The sequence below is a fragment of the Phoenix dactylifera genome, chromosome 8 (genome assembly GCF_051530095.1).
Source record: "Phoenix dactylifera cultivar Ajwa chromosome 8, Ajwa_hap1_PhDact_Kaust_v1.1, whole genome shotgun sequence".
NCBI classification, from domain to species: domain Eukaryota; kingdom Viridiplantae; phylum Streptophyta; class Magnoliopsida; order Arecales; family Arecaceae; genus Phoenix; species Phoenix dactylifera.
The window spans coordinates 10,200,826-10,216,960 of NC_143197.1; the positions used below are offsets into that span (position 1 = coordinate 10,200,826).

General features: G+C 39.7%; 1 protein-coding gene and 1 pseudogene across 2 annotated transcripts; one reads left to right on the top strand and one right to left on the bottom strand.

The window, feature by feature from the left end:
- Window positions 1–2,036: 2,036 nt before the first annotated feature.
- Window positions 2,037–3,161, top strand: LOC103715303 (glutathione S-transferase 3-like; annotated as a pseudogene). Its single transcript, XR_015967929.2, has 2 exons — window positions 2,037–2,437; window positions 2,512–3,161. The product of XR_015967929.2 is annotated as a glutathione S-transferase 3-like (transcript).
- Window positions 3,162–4,692: 1,531 nt separating this feature from the next.
- On the bottom strand, window positions 4,693–13,452 carry LOC103715269 (autophagy-related protein 18a). The gene is made up of 4 exons (XM_008802842.6): window positions 12,208–13,452; window positions 8,274–8,475; window positions 5,426–5,552; window positions 4,693–5,015 (listed from the first exon to the last, which is right to left on the bottom strand). The coding sequence occupies exons 1-4, from the start codon at window positions 13,159–13,161 to the stop codon at window positions 4,925–4,927; spliced, it is 1,374 nt and encodes a 457-aa protein (XP_008801064.3). The 5' UTR covers window positions 13,162–13,452; the 3' UTR covers window positions 4,693–4,924.
- Between the last annotated feature and the right edge of the window lie 2,683 nt (window positions 13,453–16,135).

The window sequence follows — 16,135 nt, forward strand, 5'->3', positions numbered from 1 at the left end:
GATTATGCCATCAATTTGCCCCCAAGATCACATGTAAGACCAATTGATAGCTCACTACCCTGCCAACCAGTTGTCAAGCTTAAAAGGCCTGTAACATCTTGGTAGTTGGGCACTTTATTTTCTGTCTAAAGATTCATAAAATTCCTTTCATGTCATCAAAAAGATTTTTTTCTACATACAAAAAGAAAGCAAGATAAGTAATCAATAGAATAATCCAAAGCTGCAAATATAATCATTTAAAGCTCAACCTCTTGGAGTGATTACAAGTGCTCGCCCCAACCAAACTTCAATGACTATTACAAGCACCTTCAGTTAACAAAGCCAGGCACCTATCATGGATCTATTTTGCATATAACAAGTTTTATAGCAGCAATGCTGTTGTTAGCTCAACTGGTTGGTGCCCCTCTGCTTAGGGCTTGCCCTTAGAAGAGGTCAAGCCCTTAGCAGAGGTCCAGGGTTCAAACTCTGGTGGCAGCACATAAATAATGTTCAATATGTTCATATTGATGGACAATAAATAGATTATCACAACAGCATTTGCCAATTTTGTGCGCCTGTTAGTGGGTGGAGGCTAAGGTTCTTTGAAATACAATACTTCAGCTTCAACCTCTGAACATATAACTTGCTTGAAAAATTTCCTTTTTAAACATCAGTCACAAAGATAGGGAGATATAAGGAAAGAGAAATGTGACTGCATAAAACTTTAGAAAAAAACTTTTGTCAGATATCTATAGTAATTTAAGTCGGCAAAAAAACTTCTGATGAAGGGCAACTGTTGTAGGAAATTGTGAAATACAAATTTAGGACTGAAAATTCAGGAGTGGAGGAAGCGATTGATGAAATTCAATTCTTCAGAGTGACTGTGCTAGTTAATTAAGAAAATCATATAAAGGCTTTCGAGAGTCTAATTCCAATTAAGTTTCATCTGAGATTCGCTTGACATCACTTTCATGGGTAGCTAAGGAATTATATGTTTCAACACTTTCACGTCTAAAATGAGGAAGTTGTTAAACTCTAAAATCTAAATGCATTATGTGATCCCTAGATTGTGTAAGAGTATCTAATTTTGTATTGTTGAACCACTGTGATATCATAGAGGCGTTCAAATAGTTAATATCTTTTTCAAGCATATCTACTGAAGCAGTACCTAAATCATGAATCAGAGAGTGATAGATGCATTGAAATTACAAAGGGCTTTATTTTGATTTGTTCAATCTTTGCACTTGAAAGAGATGAATAAAAAAAAAAGGGAAAATAATGCCTGTATATCAAGCGATAATCGACCAGAATCTCCAAAGAAGATCAACTGGGGCACTGAACCAAAATAATAATAAAATTGCTATCATCATTTAGAAAGATAACACCAAAAGCACCTTAATGAGACATGATGGACCTTGGAAAAGGTGTATTAAAAATGTTTTTTGCTTGATTTTTGCAGCAAAACGGCATGACATATCAGGAATTTCGAAGAACTCCATGCAGAAAATAAGGAGCCATTCTATCCAGCCACTTAATACTGCGATTGCAAGATTGGTATCTTTCTTTTGTGTGAATTATAGCGCGCGCGCGCCCAGAGAAAGAGAGAGATGTGGTTCTTCTTAGGTTTTATTTTCTGCTTAAGTAAAATCCTAAGCGGATGCATATCAGTAAATAAGGGATGGGAGATCTACTAAGACAGATCATTTCTTATCTGATATTCAAAATTGTAAATGCTTCTGTTTCTCTTGGTTATTTGTTCTTTCCTTGCTTTATCCCTCCATTATTGCTGTGAGCTCAGGCACATCAAAGCCATTATAAAGGTTCGAGCTCAGAAAAAGGTAGTTTTATAACACGACTATCATTAAATTTTTTTATTCTCAAAATGCTTGCCAAATTAAGTCCTGCTTGGCCGACTCCGACCGAATCCAGCATGACCAAATCCTAACAAAAAATGCTCTAGTTACTCGCCGCGGTCGATCGAGGGCAGGTCCCTGTCCATCTTGTCGATGTCGTGCCACAAAAAAAGAGTCGTCTTTTATTAGGAAAATCTTCCAATGTCGCCGCCCCAACGACGGCTGAACCTTCACAGGTGGTGAAATTGATGCGCAGGGTGTCATATTAACAAGACGAGATCTACTCGCCCTCTAAAACCAAAATCAAAATCCAGATCGAGAGAGAGAGAGAGAGAGAGAGAGGAAGAAGAAGATGGGGATGAAGCTATACGGGACGCCGCTGTCGACGAACACAACGAGGGCGAGAGCGCTGCTCAACGAGATGGGAATAGACTTCGAGCTCGTCCCCGTCAATCTCCGTGCCCGCGATCACAAGCTCCCCCGATCTCTCTCTTATTATTTTTTTTTCTTCTTTTGAATCTTAACTGTTATTCTAATTCATATATCTTCTTTGCAGCCATTCGGTCAGGTTCCGGCGCTGCAGGATGGAGATATAATCCTTTTCGGTAATTATAAAATTATCGAGCCTTTTAAAATTTATTCAACCTGTTCTCATCGTTCGGCGAAATTGGATGGCCAGAATCGCGGGCGATAAACCGGTACATCGCGAGCAAGTACAAGGAGACCGGACCGGACCTGCTCCGGTCGGCGGGGGGGCCGGCGGAGGCGGCGGCGGTGGAGGTGTGGCTGGCGGTGGAGTCGCAGCAGTTCGGGCCGCCCGTCGAGGAGCTGGTGTTCGAGGCGGTGATCAACCCGCGGATCGGGGAGGCAACCGATCAGACGGCGGTGGAGCGGCAGGCGGAGAGGTTGGGGAGGGTGCTCGACGTGTACGAGGAGCGGCTCTCCAAGAATAAATATCTGGGCGGTGAGTTCACATTGGCGGACCTGAACCACATGCCCTACACCTATTTCCTCCTGAGGACACCCCAGGCGGATCTGGTCACCCCCCGGCCGCATGTTCTGGCCTGGTGGGAGGATATCTCCTCGAGGCCCGCCTGGAAGAAGACCGCCGAGGTCATCCCCATATAAGAGCGAGAGATGGATCCTGACGCGTTTGATGTCTCCAATGTTTAGTAGTAGAATAAAATAGTTTATATGAACTAAATTATGCCATCACTAGCAGAATAATAACGGCCTGTTTGGCACCTTTCTGTTTTCTAATTTTGTTTCTCTATAAATTAGTAAAATTCTATATGGAAATGGATGAGATGTGCTCCTTGCTTCTTCTTTTTCTGCTTTCCAAATGCAATAGATACTTGCTTCCAACGAGGTTATTAAAAAAATAATTTGAAAAATTAAACTGGTTTCATCACAAAAAGCCTAGTGCAATAATAACAACTCAGGCCACCAAGATGGTAGCCCAGTTGGAACGGGGCGTTTACTTCCAACCAAGTGGTTACAGGTTCGAAACGCGCGGGCGTCGATTAAATTTGGGGACCGAATGCTCCACGCCTGGACACGGGGTCTGGAAGTGCTACTGGTCAGCTGGTAGCCTGGGTGGTGCCAGGTGTGACGTACTCACACGGAGGGTCGGATCGGGTAATCGAGCCGGCTCACGGGTGGAGAGAGTATAAGTAAAATAGGTCGGCGTGCCCAACACACGCCCCGGTTTGCACCCATCGAACATTCTCCTGGCGGGGTGGGGGGCCCAGTGGGGGCTGCTACGCGAGGTTGGGCTTGTCCCTTCCTCCCCCCTTCTCCTTTTTTTTTAGCAAAAAAAAAAAAAATAACAACTCAAAATTTCATTCAAAAAGATTAATCAAAAAATATTAGTTAGTTTCTTTGATCTTGTATAAGTACCCAAAATTTATCTAGCAAATTATCGACACAAATTCTAGCATACTTCTTTCGTTTAAGCCTTGACGTCCTCCTTAAGCTAAGGATCCAAATCTATTCAAATCTAATCACAAACAGCACGATCTAGCATGATCTAACACATGTGCAAACAATACTAGAAAATGATAACAGTACTAAATAAACCCTAGTTTATTTTTCTGTTTTTGTTTTAAAAGTATAACTGGATTTTTTTTGCAAAATTAACTACTGAAACCTCTTTCTGATATTATCTTACATTTATTCCAAAATTGAAACTTCTAATTCTAGACATAACTACTTCGACGGACGGTCCATGCAGTAGAGATGCGAAAGAGCTAAACTTGAAAAAGCTGGATGTTAGATACCTAACATCATTTCAATGACTGACGATTTGATATTGGTTTCATAATATCAGTCCAATCATACAACATTTAGAGAAAAAATGGTTCATAGTTGTCGCCCGGCCTCTCCGCTTGCACCCATATTCTCAGCATCAAGGCACATAAAGAGCCTTACAAAGGGAATTTACCATGACAAACATGCTTCTTAGAAATGGTGATCAATCTATCTGACCATCCATCAGCAAACTATGATAGAGCGGCAGGTTGCATATGCAATACCAACATAATATTTCAGTTTAAGATATTTCTTCAGTTCGCTATAAAATCATTCGCAGTTCAAGCTTTAGTTTCTAGCCACCTGGACTATTGAGCCAAAGTTTTATCATAATTCCAACCAATCAGATTAGTAAAATATCTAGGCACAGGCTGAAACAACATGAAACCAGAAGCAGAGTATGTAGCACAACTGAAGGTAGGAGCAGGCCATCAGAAAATCATAACACATTACAAGGAAAAAGGGAAATTGAAATAAACACTACGTAATAGCAAAGGAATCGCCACAGCCTTTAATGAAGCAACTGTCCATCATGTCAATAGAGAGATTCAGGGAGACAAAAAGACATTTATAAATATAGCATGGCAAACTATAATGTGCCCAGAAAATAGGACACACATAGATCTATCATGTGATATTCACACAAATAGTCACTTTGATATGAGTACATGGAAATATTTGCAAGCTGTTAACACTAAGATATGTACAGATTATTGCCCCCAAGAATATTTACCAATGATAGTGAACAGCAGTACAATCAGACATATAAAACTTTCCTTGCGCTAAAAGGTTTCCTCTGGTTTTAAGAAATTGTAACATTCCAGCTGTGTCATCTCTCCACCGTTCACTGGGTCAAATTGGCATCGGTAGAAACTGCACATTCAGGACAACATTAGGGTATGTTTAGAATAAAGACACAATGGCTTAAGAACAAAAACACATAAACCCACTCCTGGGCTATCATGATGCGCAGAGAGCAGAGAAACTAAATGTTCATAAACCCACTCTTGCGCACCAGCATGAGTCAGGAATGTCTTGAGGAAGGAATCATGCAATCCCAGAGCAAAAAAATTACATAAACGCAACATTGCCATCATGTCAGGGTCACTTAAGAGGCAATAAATCATGTTTGTATCACTAATTTGTTTCAGTAAATATCCAAATGCAATAAATATATCAGTTGCAAATATCACCAAATTTCAAAATTGAGAACTTTGTACCAAATATTGGGCAAAATTTGAAGTTTCAGCAGGAAGCCAATTGTTGGAGTTGACATTGCATACCTTCCGTCCATCCCAAGAATCACAATAGTGTTCTTTTGGTGTCCAAATGCAACATTATGTTGCAAACCTTCATGCAAGCGGTACTGGGCCACAGACCATTCTGAGTTGAAATACTTAGGCAGAACACCTAAGATGAAACCAAAAAGGCAACTTTAACTTAAACAGTCTACAAGGCAGCAGCTGATTGGGGGCAGCATGCTATTTTTCACACTAACAGCAAATTTTCTCATGTATAAATACCAACACAAATGATATCATATTTCCTTTGATTACAATGTTGAAATCCAAGTACACTGCAAACAGGTTCGAAAAATTTGCAACCTGCCCGGTTCGAACTCAAAATACGTAGCATTAACATGAACATTTGAATCAGATTTCTATGTCCAAATTCAACACCAGAAAAAGGATCATTAGCTTGACTCAATACAGATAGTTCATATAGGGTAGAAAAGAATCTGTTCACCCAGTTAATTACAAACTCCTGGTTATTAGCCGATTGAATCCATCTGGACCATTTGAAATAAGATCTCGTCTAAGACACGGTTGAACTTGATTGCCACCCACAAAAATAAAGCACTGCTCAGCAGTGAACCCAACCCCGGTCCCCGGTCCAGCACAAGGAACACTCAAGCAAACCAACATGATTACCGGTAGGGTGCTGACAAGCATTGGAAGATTTCCAAGGGCAGAACTTTGTATTTAAGCAAGACAATTGCAAGAAGTTAAGGAAAAACATGGGAGATTATATCTTGAAAAAAGATTAAAGTGGTTACAATAAAAGGAATGAATTTAAAAAAAATTAAAAAATAAATAACATGAAATATTCAAAATGATTATTGACAATTTCTGAGGCATATAGATGGACTGGAGCTGATGCAAGTATGATCCATTAACTAAAATCCGTGGTCCAATTTAATCTGATAATCTGGAGGATGGAAGCAAGATGAGCTTTATTATTTTTAATTTCTCCTATTTTAGGGGGCAGCGGGGGTTTTTGTTTTTTTCTCGTTAAGGCATGGGGAACTCTAGCTAAGGATGCACATGAACCAAACTGATCAGAAACAACTCAGGCTCAGATCAATAATAGGGCTTAGTTGAGCTCCTTTGATTAAGAAGCAAGTCAAGACAAAGCTCAGGCCTCGTTTAAAGCTCAAGTTATAAGAAAATCATGCTTGAATAATATGGGTTTGTAAAAACAAACTTAACACTAGGCTTCTTCAAACTCGTCCAACAATGAAATGAACAGTGCTTTAACATTTATTAGCAAGCGTATCTCCAGCTTGGCTCACGTTTGATTACCACTTTCTTATAACAAGCAAGACTGAGCAGTCCGAAGCTCTGCTTGGCTTGGTGAATAAGAGGGTGGGATTGCTTGGAGGGCAAGAATGGGAGAAAGAGGGGCAAGGTGGGATCATGCAAGTGAAATATTTATACAAACTACGTAGGATTGTATTTTATATCATAGCATAGATAATTTTTATATTATTATATACTATTCGAGTTAGGTCCTTTAGGAAATCAGATTTGGATCTTTGTGGATTCCCGCGTCAAAAATAATTATCATATCAAATAGATCGTATTGGATCTCGATCAGATCATGTCAAAATCCAATCCATTGACACGCTTATCATCCATAGAAGTCAGCAAAATTTTCAACTGTACTTATTCATGAAGTCAAAATAAAATCTAGAGTAGAGTTAAGAGTAGTATTTTCCAGTAAAAAATTGAAAAGGAGATCATCAACAAGTTGACTGTTTACTATGACAAATGTCATATTACAGGTACATATTGACCTTTAATCTCCTTTACACTTATTAAAGGTGAACCAGTGACTTGTTTTCTTTTATTAAAATAAATTACTAGTCTATCTAGGCAGACAAAAATATTTTGATAAAAGCATTATACAATTAAAAAGGCTCTGGAAGGAAAGTATAGAATACCAGTGGTAAATACTAACAAAGACAAATTAGATGGAAAACCAACCATTATCACGAGATCTCATAAAGGTTTAAGAAATAAGTTGATATGTTTTCCCCTTGCATAAAGAAATATCCAGGTGCAATTACTAATTTTTACAAGTTAAATGTGGCTACCTTTAATGAATAAGATTTTTAACAAGTTGACCGTTTACTATGACAAATGTCACATTATAGGTACATATTGATCTTTAATCTCCTTTACTCTTATTAAAGATGAACCAGTGACTTGTTTCTCTTTTTTTTTGATGAAAAAAATTACTAGTCTATCGAGGCAGACAAAAATATTTTGATAAAAGCATTATACAGTTAAAAAGACTCTGGAAGGAAAGTATAGAATACCAGTGGTGAACACTAACAAAGACAAATTAGATAGAAAACCAACCATTATCATGAGATCTCATAAAAGTTTAAGAAATAAGTTTATATGATTTCCTCTTGCATAAAGAAATATCCAGGTGTGATTACTAATTTTTACAAGTTAAATGTGGTTACCTTTAATGAATAAGATTTTCAATGAGTTGACTGTTTACCATGACAAATGTCATATTATGGGTATATATTGATCTTTAATCTCCATTACAATTATTAAAGATGAACCGGCGACTTGTTTTTTTTTTTGATGAAAATAAATTACTAGTCTATCGAGGCAGACAAAAAATATTTTGATAAAAAGCATTATACAATTAAAAAGACTCTGGAAGGAAAGAATAGAATACCAGTGGTGAACACTAACAAAGACGAATTAGATGGAAAACCAACCATTATCACGAGATCTCATAAAAGTTCAAGAAGTAAGTTCATATGATTTCCTCTTGCATAAAGAAATATCCAGGCGTGATTACTAATTTTTACAAGTTAAATGTGGTTACCTTTAATGAAAGAGAGGGATGAAGTGATAGCTGGGGGATTTGGCTCTGGTGCAGGCCGGGGCCTATCATTTCCTGTCAATCCCAAATTAACCTTGAGGCTGAACACATGAACTGTTCCTTTGTCACTGGAGACTGCTAACCACTGCATATTAGCAGAGAAGGCCAGGCTGTAAATCTCTGCTCTATCAGCACCTCTTCTTACCTAGAAACAAAAGATCTCCCAATAACATCAGATTCAAAATCGCTAAATATAAAACAGAGAGGAGCTTTACTGAAAAAACAGCAGAACCTGGAAAGAAATCATAAAAAAAAATTAAAAAATATGCATGAACTGTAAAAGTATGCACAAATTATACAAGGTTTGTAAAAGCAAAGTCTAATACAGCTGCTAGTGTGATTTGGACACAGGTTCACACACAAAGTGGGGAGAAAACAGTAAAATAAGCAATTCTATTGTGGGAAAGAGCAACAACTCTCCTTCAAAATAACAACATTCAGTATTATAGGTACAACAAAGGTACAACTCAAGTCATGGAACATAGACAAAATTGTAGGAAGTAAGAGTTCTATTCATAGATTCATATTCTATTATAGGTTTTAAGAGAAATTTCTTTTAGTATACTTTCTTTGCAGACATTAAAACCAAAGAAAATAAACCTTGAGCCTTGAGATTATGCATGAAAATTTATTTGTATTTGTTATAGATGAAAGCTGAAAGCATAAAACAAACGGGTTTACTCCAAATTTGTTGTACGTCAGAGTTTTGATGTAACATTTGTTTCGACTTCAAATTTAGGAACTTAAAAGTAATTTGAGCATAAGTTTATTTGGATATCCTGCCAATCATAAAAAAACCAAATCATAATTTTTCAAGGGTGCGTGCAAAAAATGGTGGAAGCACAAGGATGAGGCGGCATATGAAGACAGGAATTCAGGTGATAAATTTGAATAGGTAAGTGCAATACCGTCTCAGGGTGACAATCACTTGATGGTTGCTTTCTCTAAAAGGTTGATCTCTCAACTCAAAACTTAGCCTCTTTTAGATCATTGTCACCACAATAAGGTTATATACCAGAAATAATCTGCCAAAGTCCATAAAATGGAAATCTTCATTCACTCAAAATAATTGCACTAATCTCTTAAAATAACTTTAAAGCTTACACCCTTCTAAAACTAAATCACAACGGGCCATGCTTCCCTTCTACTCCTACATCCACTATTCACATTATTCTTTTATATTGATGTGGGAATCTTGAATCACGTCACCTGGCGAGGAATGAATCAGTACAACAGCCAGCCTGCTTTTTCTTTTTTTTCTTTTCTTTGGTTCAAGATTCATTCAATAAAACAGATGGAAGGCATATTTAATTATAACTAACATAAACTTTTCTACATGACTAAAGGAGCAGGCTCAAGTCTAGCCATCTGATTGACCTATTTACTGAAGTCAAGCTCATGGTCTAATGCATCCTATATGAAAAACAACAAAATAATTAATTTGGAAGAAAATTAAGACACTAGAGTATTGGTCCTGATCTTGTACTCTAATAATGTACCTGATCTGGGTAAATTATAATGGCCATCTAAGTCAAATTAACCAAGTGGTCATTCTACCAGCAAGAAAAACCTCAGTCAATCAAGTCAAGAGAAATGAAAAAGTATGGGGGAAGGAATAGCATTCTAAAATATTAGCCGATGCGACCAAATGTGCAAACGAGGCCCAGTGACCCCACCTTATTGGGCCAATGTGGTCCTCAAATGCAGCCAAACATCGATCAAGTAGGATATTCGCAAGCCGTCATTAGGGCCCATGGGTTGGTTTTAAAAGCCTCAGCCCACTGCACTCCTGAATGCACTCTTCAAACTCCAGCATCTCCAAAGAGGGGAGGGAGAGGTGGGGGTTGAGGAAAAAAGGAAAGGGTGTTGGGGGGGTGGGGTGCGGGGGCAGGCTATAGCTCATCCAACAATTAGTGTTAGTTAATCAATGGCCTACAGTGGATGGAAAATGGCATATATACTTTGGCAGCTAACACCAAAGGATTGAGTGTTGGTTTTTCTTCTCCCCCCTTGTTACCTTTCCTTCACCTCCTTTTCTCCCACTCTCTATCTCCTTTGCCCCCCATCTTCTTCGCAACTTGTTTTGCCTCTTCTTCATCTGCTTACCTTGCCCCCTTCTTCTGCTTCTCTCTCTTTCTCACTATCTCTCTCATATCTTCCATCTCTGTCTGTTCCCTCATCACCGGACGCCCAGCACCCTCTTTCCTCACCTTCCCCCACCCACCAAAAAAAAAAAACTTGATTTTCTATTGTTCATTTTCTACTTATTTATCTCTATTTTTTTAATTTATTTCACCTTTTTCCATAAATCTTATTATTTCTAAATATTTAGATGCCAATCTTATGTGTAATGTTGTTCCCTAGAGACACACATACTGCAACTGCCTCTTAAAAGTAGGGGAAAAAAATCCAAGAAATATAGCTATCCCACTCCTTCAATGTGCTTGCAATACAATTATCGCAAAATATATTTTAGGTCAAACTATCTAGAAAAATTAGAATGGAAAAAGACCAATATTTGGTTTCTCTTTTTGAATTTAAAATTGAACACCATCAAAGAGAAAAAGTGCAATAGCAAAGCCTTTTGTTACACACATACATATACAACATATATAGCAAGAGATTTGATGAAAATTCATTTTTCAATTTTTTTCATGCATCCATATAGGTGGTAGACTTGATGTACATCATTTTTTAGACTTCAATTTAATATGCAGGCACTGAGAAATCAGCCAAAGTAGTCATTACTACTTCCCAACTAGCACCATAGGAACGATTCACTATAACCAAATCAAATATTTATTAGCTTGAACTCCATGATACCTTTACCACATCCCTTGAAGAACCAACAATGAAGGTCAAATTTGAAAGCCTTGCAACATCTAATATTGCTACTCTCCACCCTTTGTTTCCTCTTCCCCACAAGGTATTGGAGGTTAGATCAGGGAAATTTAGCATTTTCATTTTGTTGAATGGTAGAGTATATTGCAATCTTTCCAGCAAAGTTCTTGCTAGCACTTAGTTTCTCAAAAGCTGATTACGTGAGGTGCAGGTGGTGCCTCATTCTTTTCATCAACATCATCCAGTATTGCATGCCAAGGCCTTTGTGGATATGCCCTGCAGGTAAAGGGACAATAAACTTCATATCCTATGTAGTGTTGGGCTTTGGGCCTCGTGGCTTGCTTTTTAAGGCTATAGATTTGGGCACAATAACTAAAAAACTTATCATCTTAATAAGGTGGTGCAGGCTCAGCCCCTCCATGCCTCACATGATACTGATTATAGCACCATGCTTGATCCTAATAAAATATAAAAGATTTACAACTAAAAAAGGTCAAGTAAACTCTATTGTAACATTAGTTGCGTCCTCACTTCACATTTTCTTTTCAAATTTTACCATCGAAAAATTTTAAGCACTTCTTTTTTTATGTGATCACAAACAAATTCCTAGTTGAGGGCAAAAGGCAAAAAGTGGATTGGTGGGGAGAAACTAGTCACAATATCAGCAAATTTCGCTTCTCTCAACCAGTGGAAAGAAGGATGGTTTGACTGCTTTGTGAGGGCCACTAAACATGTGGCAAATAAACCAAAAAAAAAGCAAAGGAAGAACAGAAAATACGGGAGAAGTGTAGAACAGGAGAAGGATTTCTACAATTCGAGTAATCAACAAAAATGAAAGGAAGAACAGAAAATACGGGAGAAGTGTAGAAACCTACCTTAAGACCAACCCCTCATATCTGAGGGCAAACAGTTCTATATTAGAATTTCACCGTAATCATCTTAGCAAATAACACAATAAGGAAATATACATGCATCGAACTACAAAAGAATCATGAGGACCAATATGGATTCAAAGAAAGCAAGCAATGCATCTTACTTCTTGGAGAAGTGTTCCATCAACGGTGCTGAAAATCCTGATAAGCGTGCCCTTGGTGCTCGCAGTGGCGATCAACCGCCCATCCTGCGACAGCGCGAAGCACGCAATCCTCGAGTCATGTGCCATGATAAACTTGGTCCGGCGAGCCCCGTAATGCTCCACCCTGACCTGGCCCTTCTGCCCCCCAGGGCAGACCAGGACCAGCGACCCCTGCTGCTGGGAGACGGCGCAGAGCCCCTTGGGGTTCGGCACCGTCTCAATCTGGTGCACGAGCTTCAAATCGGCGAAATTGTACACAAAGATCTTGTGGTCCAGCACCACGATGATCCGGTCTCGCCGGAGCCGTACGGCCCGGACCTCCGACCGGAAGGAGAGCTCCCCGATGCAGCGGCTCTGGTGGTCATCCCAAATCATGACCTTGTTGGGCGCGTAGTAGGGCTGCGGCCCCCCGCCGACGAGGGCCAGGATGTTGCACCGGAACAGCATCTCCACGACACCGATCCCCCCGTCGTCGAAGTCGCGCCGGAAGATCTCCCGGAAGGGGTCGCAATTATAGATGCGGAAGCCCCGGTCGGTGCCGGCGGCAAAGCACCCATGGTCCTGGTTGAACGACAGGTGCAGCAGCGACGGCATCGACGCGGCGGATGGCGGCGAGGAGGAGCACGAGGATGGCTCCGCTGCCATCAGCGGCGGCGTGACGGCGATCGAATGGAGGCTGAGATTGGGGTTTTCGAGGGAGGGGGAGTCGGGGGCATCGTCGCCCTCCAGCGGATCGGCGGCGGAGGAAGAGGAGGGGTCGGGGGATAGGGATTGGGATCCGGGTTCGTCGTTGTGGTGGGGAGAAGGGAGGAACGGGGAATTAGGGTTTGGGTCGGGGTCAAGGTTAGTGTTTGGCCAGGAAAGGGGGGGTACGGGGGAGGAGGATGAGGAAGTGGGGATGGAGAGGGCGGCCATGGAGGCGGGGTTAGGAGAGATCGGGAAATATCACGGCGTTGGAGGGGCAAAAGGGACCATCGGCGGATTAAAAATGCTCGGCGAGTTGAGGAGGCGACGGGAGGACGGCTGTCCGATGAGGTTTGTCGGAAAGGCTCGAGGTAAGAACACCGATATTGTTTTCCAGAAGGGGGACTGGCTTTTGATATAATTGCTTAAGTGCCCCTGGTGGCGGAGTGGTTGAGGATTGCCGTTAGCTTACGAACAGAAAATTCTTGGAAATCCAACGCATTTTTTTGTTGGGTGAACCGTACGCTGTTGTTTGGAGGAGAAATAATTAAACCCGAAATGGACAAACAGACATTTATTATTAAAAAAATAAATTTTTAAAAATAATTCAGAGTTCTTATAAAATAATAATATATTTTTTTTTTTTTTCAAATGGATGTTTGGAGATGATGTTGAGGAGGTAGAAGATGGAAGGAAAGAAATAGTTGGCTTAAAAGAAGATCGCCCTAGCATTGCTAACTTGGGGGTAATTATATAAACCAGATAAAAATTGCTAATCAAATCCATTATCTTTGCAATGTCAGCTATTTTTGATCTTTTTTTTTTCGGTACATCGGCGAGTCATACACAACGGATGTGAATGTAGCCCAAAAAGTTAGAATTGCCATATTTTTCGTAGGACATATTTTTAAGAGTGATGAATGATGGTGATGGCATGCCCAATGCATCTCCGTCAACAACAACGACAAAGAAAGAAAGCAAGTAGCAGCATAAATCCAATGTCTATGTTGAAAATTTCTATTACATCCATTAATTAAAATTGCTTCACAAATCACAACGAAGTGAAGAAATATGTAGTAAATTACATCTCTAGATTGAAAATTATCAAGCAATGAAATGTAGGCTCTTTGGACTCGAAAACCATAGGAGAAACAAAAAATCTCTGCTTACTAGAGATCAGAAGATCTTCAAGGCAAAGATTTAATTGGTAAAGGTAAAGGTCGGCTTCACGATGACATTGGGAGGAATGAACCTCCTAGATCTTGGGTGAAGGTGGTCCAAGGGAGGCCTGAGCCTCATTCATCATAAGAAACTTGATCCCATCAAAGTTACGATCGCAAATCGGATCATCTTTGATCCTAAGATGCAGAGAGGGAGCGTGCAGATTGGGACCTGGACTTAGTTTGTAAATTTTTGGTGAAACCCATGCACATAGCTGAACTTAGGTTGCAACCGAGCAACCCATGGCCAATTACTAGGCTCTATCAAGTTTCTAATATGGATTGTGATAATTATACGTACCTCTAAATTTTCTAATGAAAATGACATGGTTACCATCTTAACGGAAGGGCCAGGGGTGTTAAATCTTCTAAGGTGTCAAGATGATTTCCGGCCATTGGAGGCTAAGATTAATGTGGTCCGACTGTGGATTTGCTTCCCTCAACTCCCTATAGAGTATTGGCATGCTAAGGCTTTAATCATGCTTGCTGCTAGGATTGGTAAACCTTTGAGAATAGATGAACCCACTATGCATGGAGAACAATGTGATATTGCCGTAGTGGGTGTCGAGATTATCCCATCTCAACCAATGAAACAGGAGATGTGGCTTGGTCCCCTAGAGAAGTGTCCTTTGTGGAGAATTAAAGTATGAAAAGGTCCCATCCATTTGTTGTATAAATATGGAGGAGACTCCGTTGGGGCGAGTATGGAGGTTGAAGGAGGTGAAGGTACTCTCTAGTAAGCTGATAACTTGGTAAGTACCCAAGCGAGCAAGGTAAGTCTAATGATCCTATGATTCAAGATGAAGATGATTTTCTATATGGAACTACTATTAGTTTTGCCCTACTGTTATTTTGATGTGGAATTATAAGGGGGGGCATCGAAAAAAGATGCTCGAACTAGATGGGAACCACCCTCTCTAAACTGGCTTTTAAGATAAATATGAATGGTTCTATAATCTTAGATGAATTGACGGAGTGGGCAGCAATAATCCTCAGAAATCACATTGGACAACAAACATCTTGAAACGAAATGTATACTTCAAATCTCAAGCTCCTCTCCCTTTGCTAATGCTTCGGATCTTCACGAAGCCTTGCTTATGAGGCATCAACTTCATCTCCTAAAGGTGATTACCTTACTTTGCTTGCAATCATCAAGTGAGGCGAGTCAATCCCTTTCAACTCCAATAGCTTAATCTTGGACTGCACTACCATGATTGATGGAATTATAGAGATCAAGCTGCAACACATCCTAAGACGGAAAACCGAGCAGTGGATTGGATCGCCTCTCATGCTAGAAGATTGGGGATATCTTGGGTGTTGGATGACAATGTGCCTAGGGATCTTAGGGAATATATCTAGGGCTTATCAAATGAGAATGTAATGGTGGCATATTTGGTCGTTATCAATCCAAAAAGAAAAGATAGCAAAGAAATGTTGTTCCTTGTATATCTAGTGGAGGATTATGATCTTAATACATATAGCCTGATTATAAAAGTAAACATGCTAAGATTCAAACCTTATAACTATTCTAAGGATATGCCTTTAGACAAGGGCATCTTTTGTTAGCATAATAATTCTTTGAATTTTAACAATAGGTACCTTATCATGGTTTACTACTTCCACTGAGATTATAAATTAGTTATATATTTTTTTTTATTAAACGAGGATGGGTTGTAATTAATATTCATTGTTTGTTAGAAAGCAAAATCTTATATGTAATTATTAAACTTATGCATCAAGTGTCAGGATTTGATATTAGTCTTCATGCAATTCTCGTCTCTTCAGAGCCCCCACTTCTTGGCTATCTTAAGGTGAATTTCGATGGAAGCTTGCTCGCTAGTGGAGATTGGACATGTGTGGCATTTGTCGTTAGGGACCATAGTGTTAGGCTGATTGCTGCAGAGGGATGTTGTTCCATTGAAGCCTCGGCATTTGGAGCAGAGCTCAAGGCTGCCTGGGAGGGGCTATCTCATGCGCATCATGTG

Coding starts and splice junctions, on each gene's coding strand:
- LOC103715269 (XM_008802842.6), bottom strand. CDS start 13,161: ATGGCCGCCCTCTCCATCCCCACTTCCTCATCCTCCTCCCCCGTACCC. Junction 8,476..12,207: donor ATGGAACACTTCTCCAAGAA/GTAAGATGCATT, acceptor TTTTGTTTCTAG/GTAAGAAGAGGTGCTGATAG. Junction 5,016..5,425: donor ATTCTTGGGATGGACGGAAG/GTATGCAATGTC, acceptor CTGAATGTGCAG/TTTCTACCGATGCCAATTTG.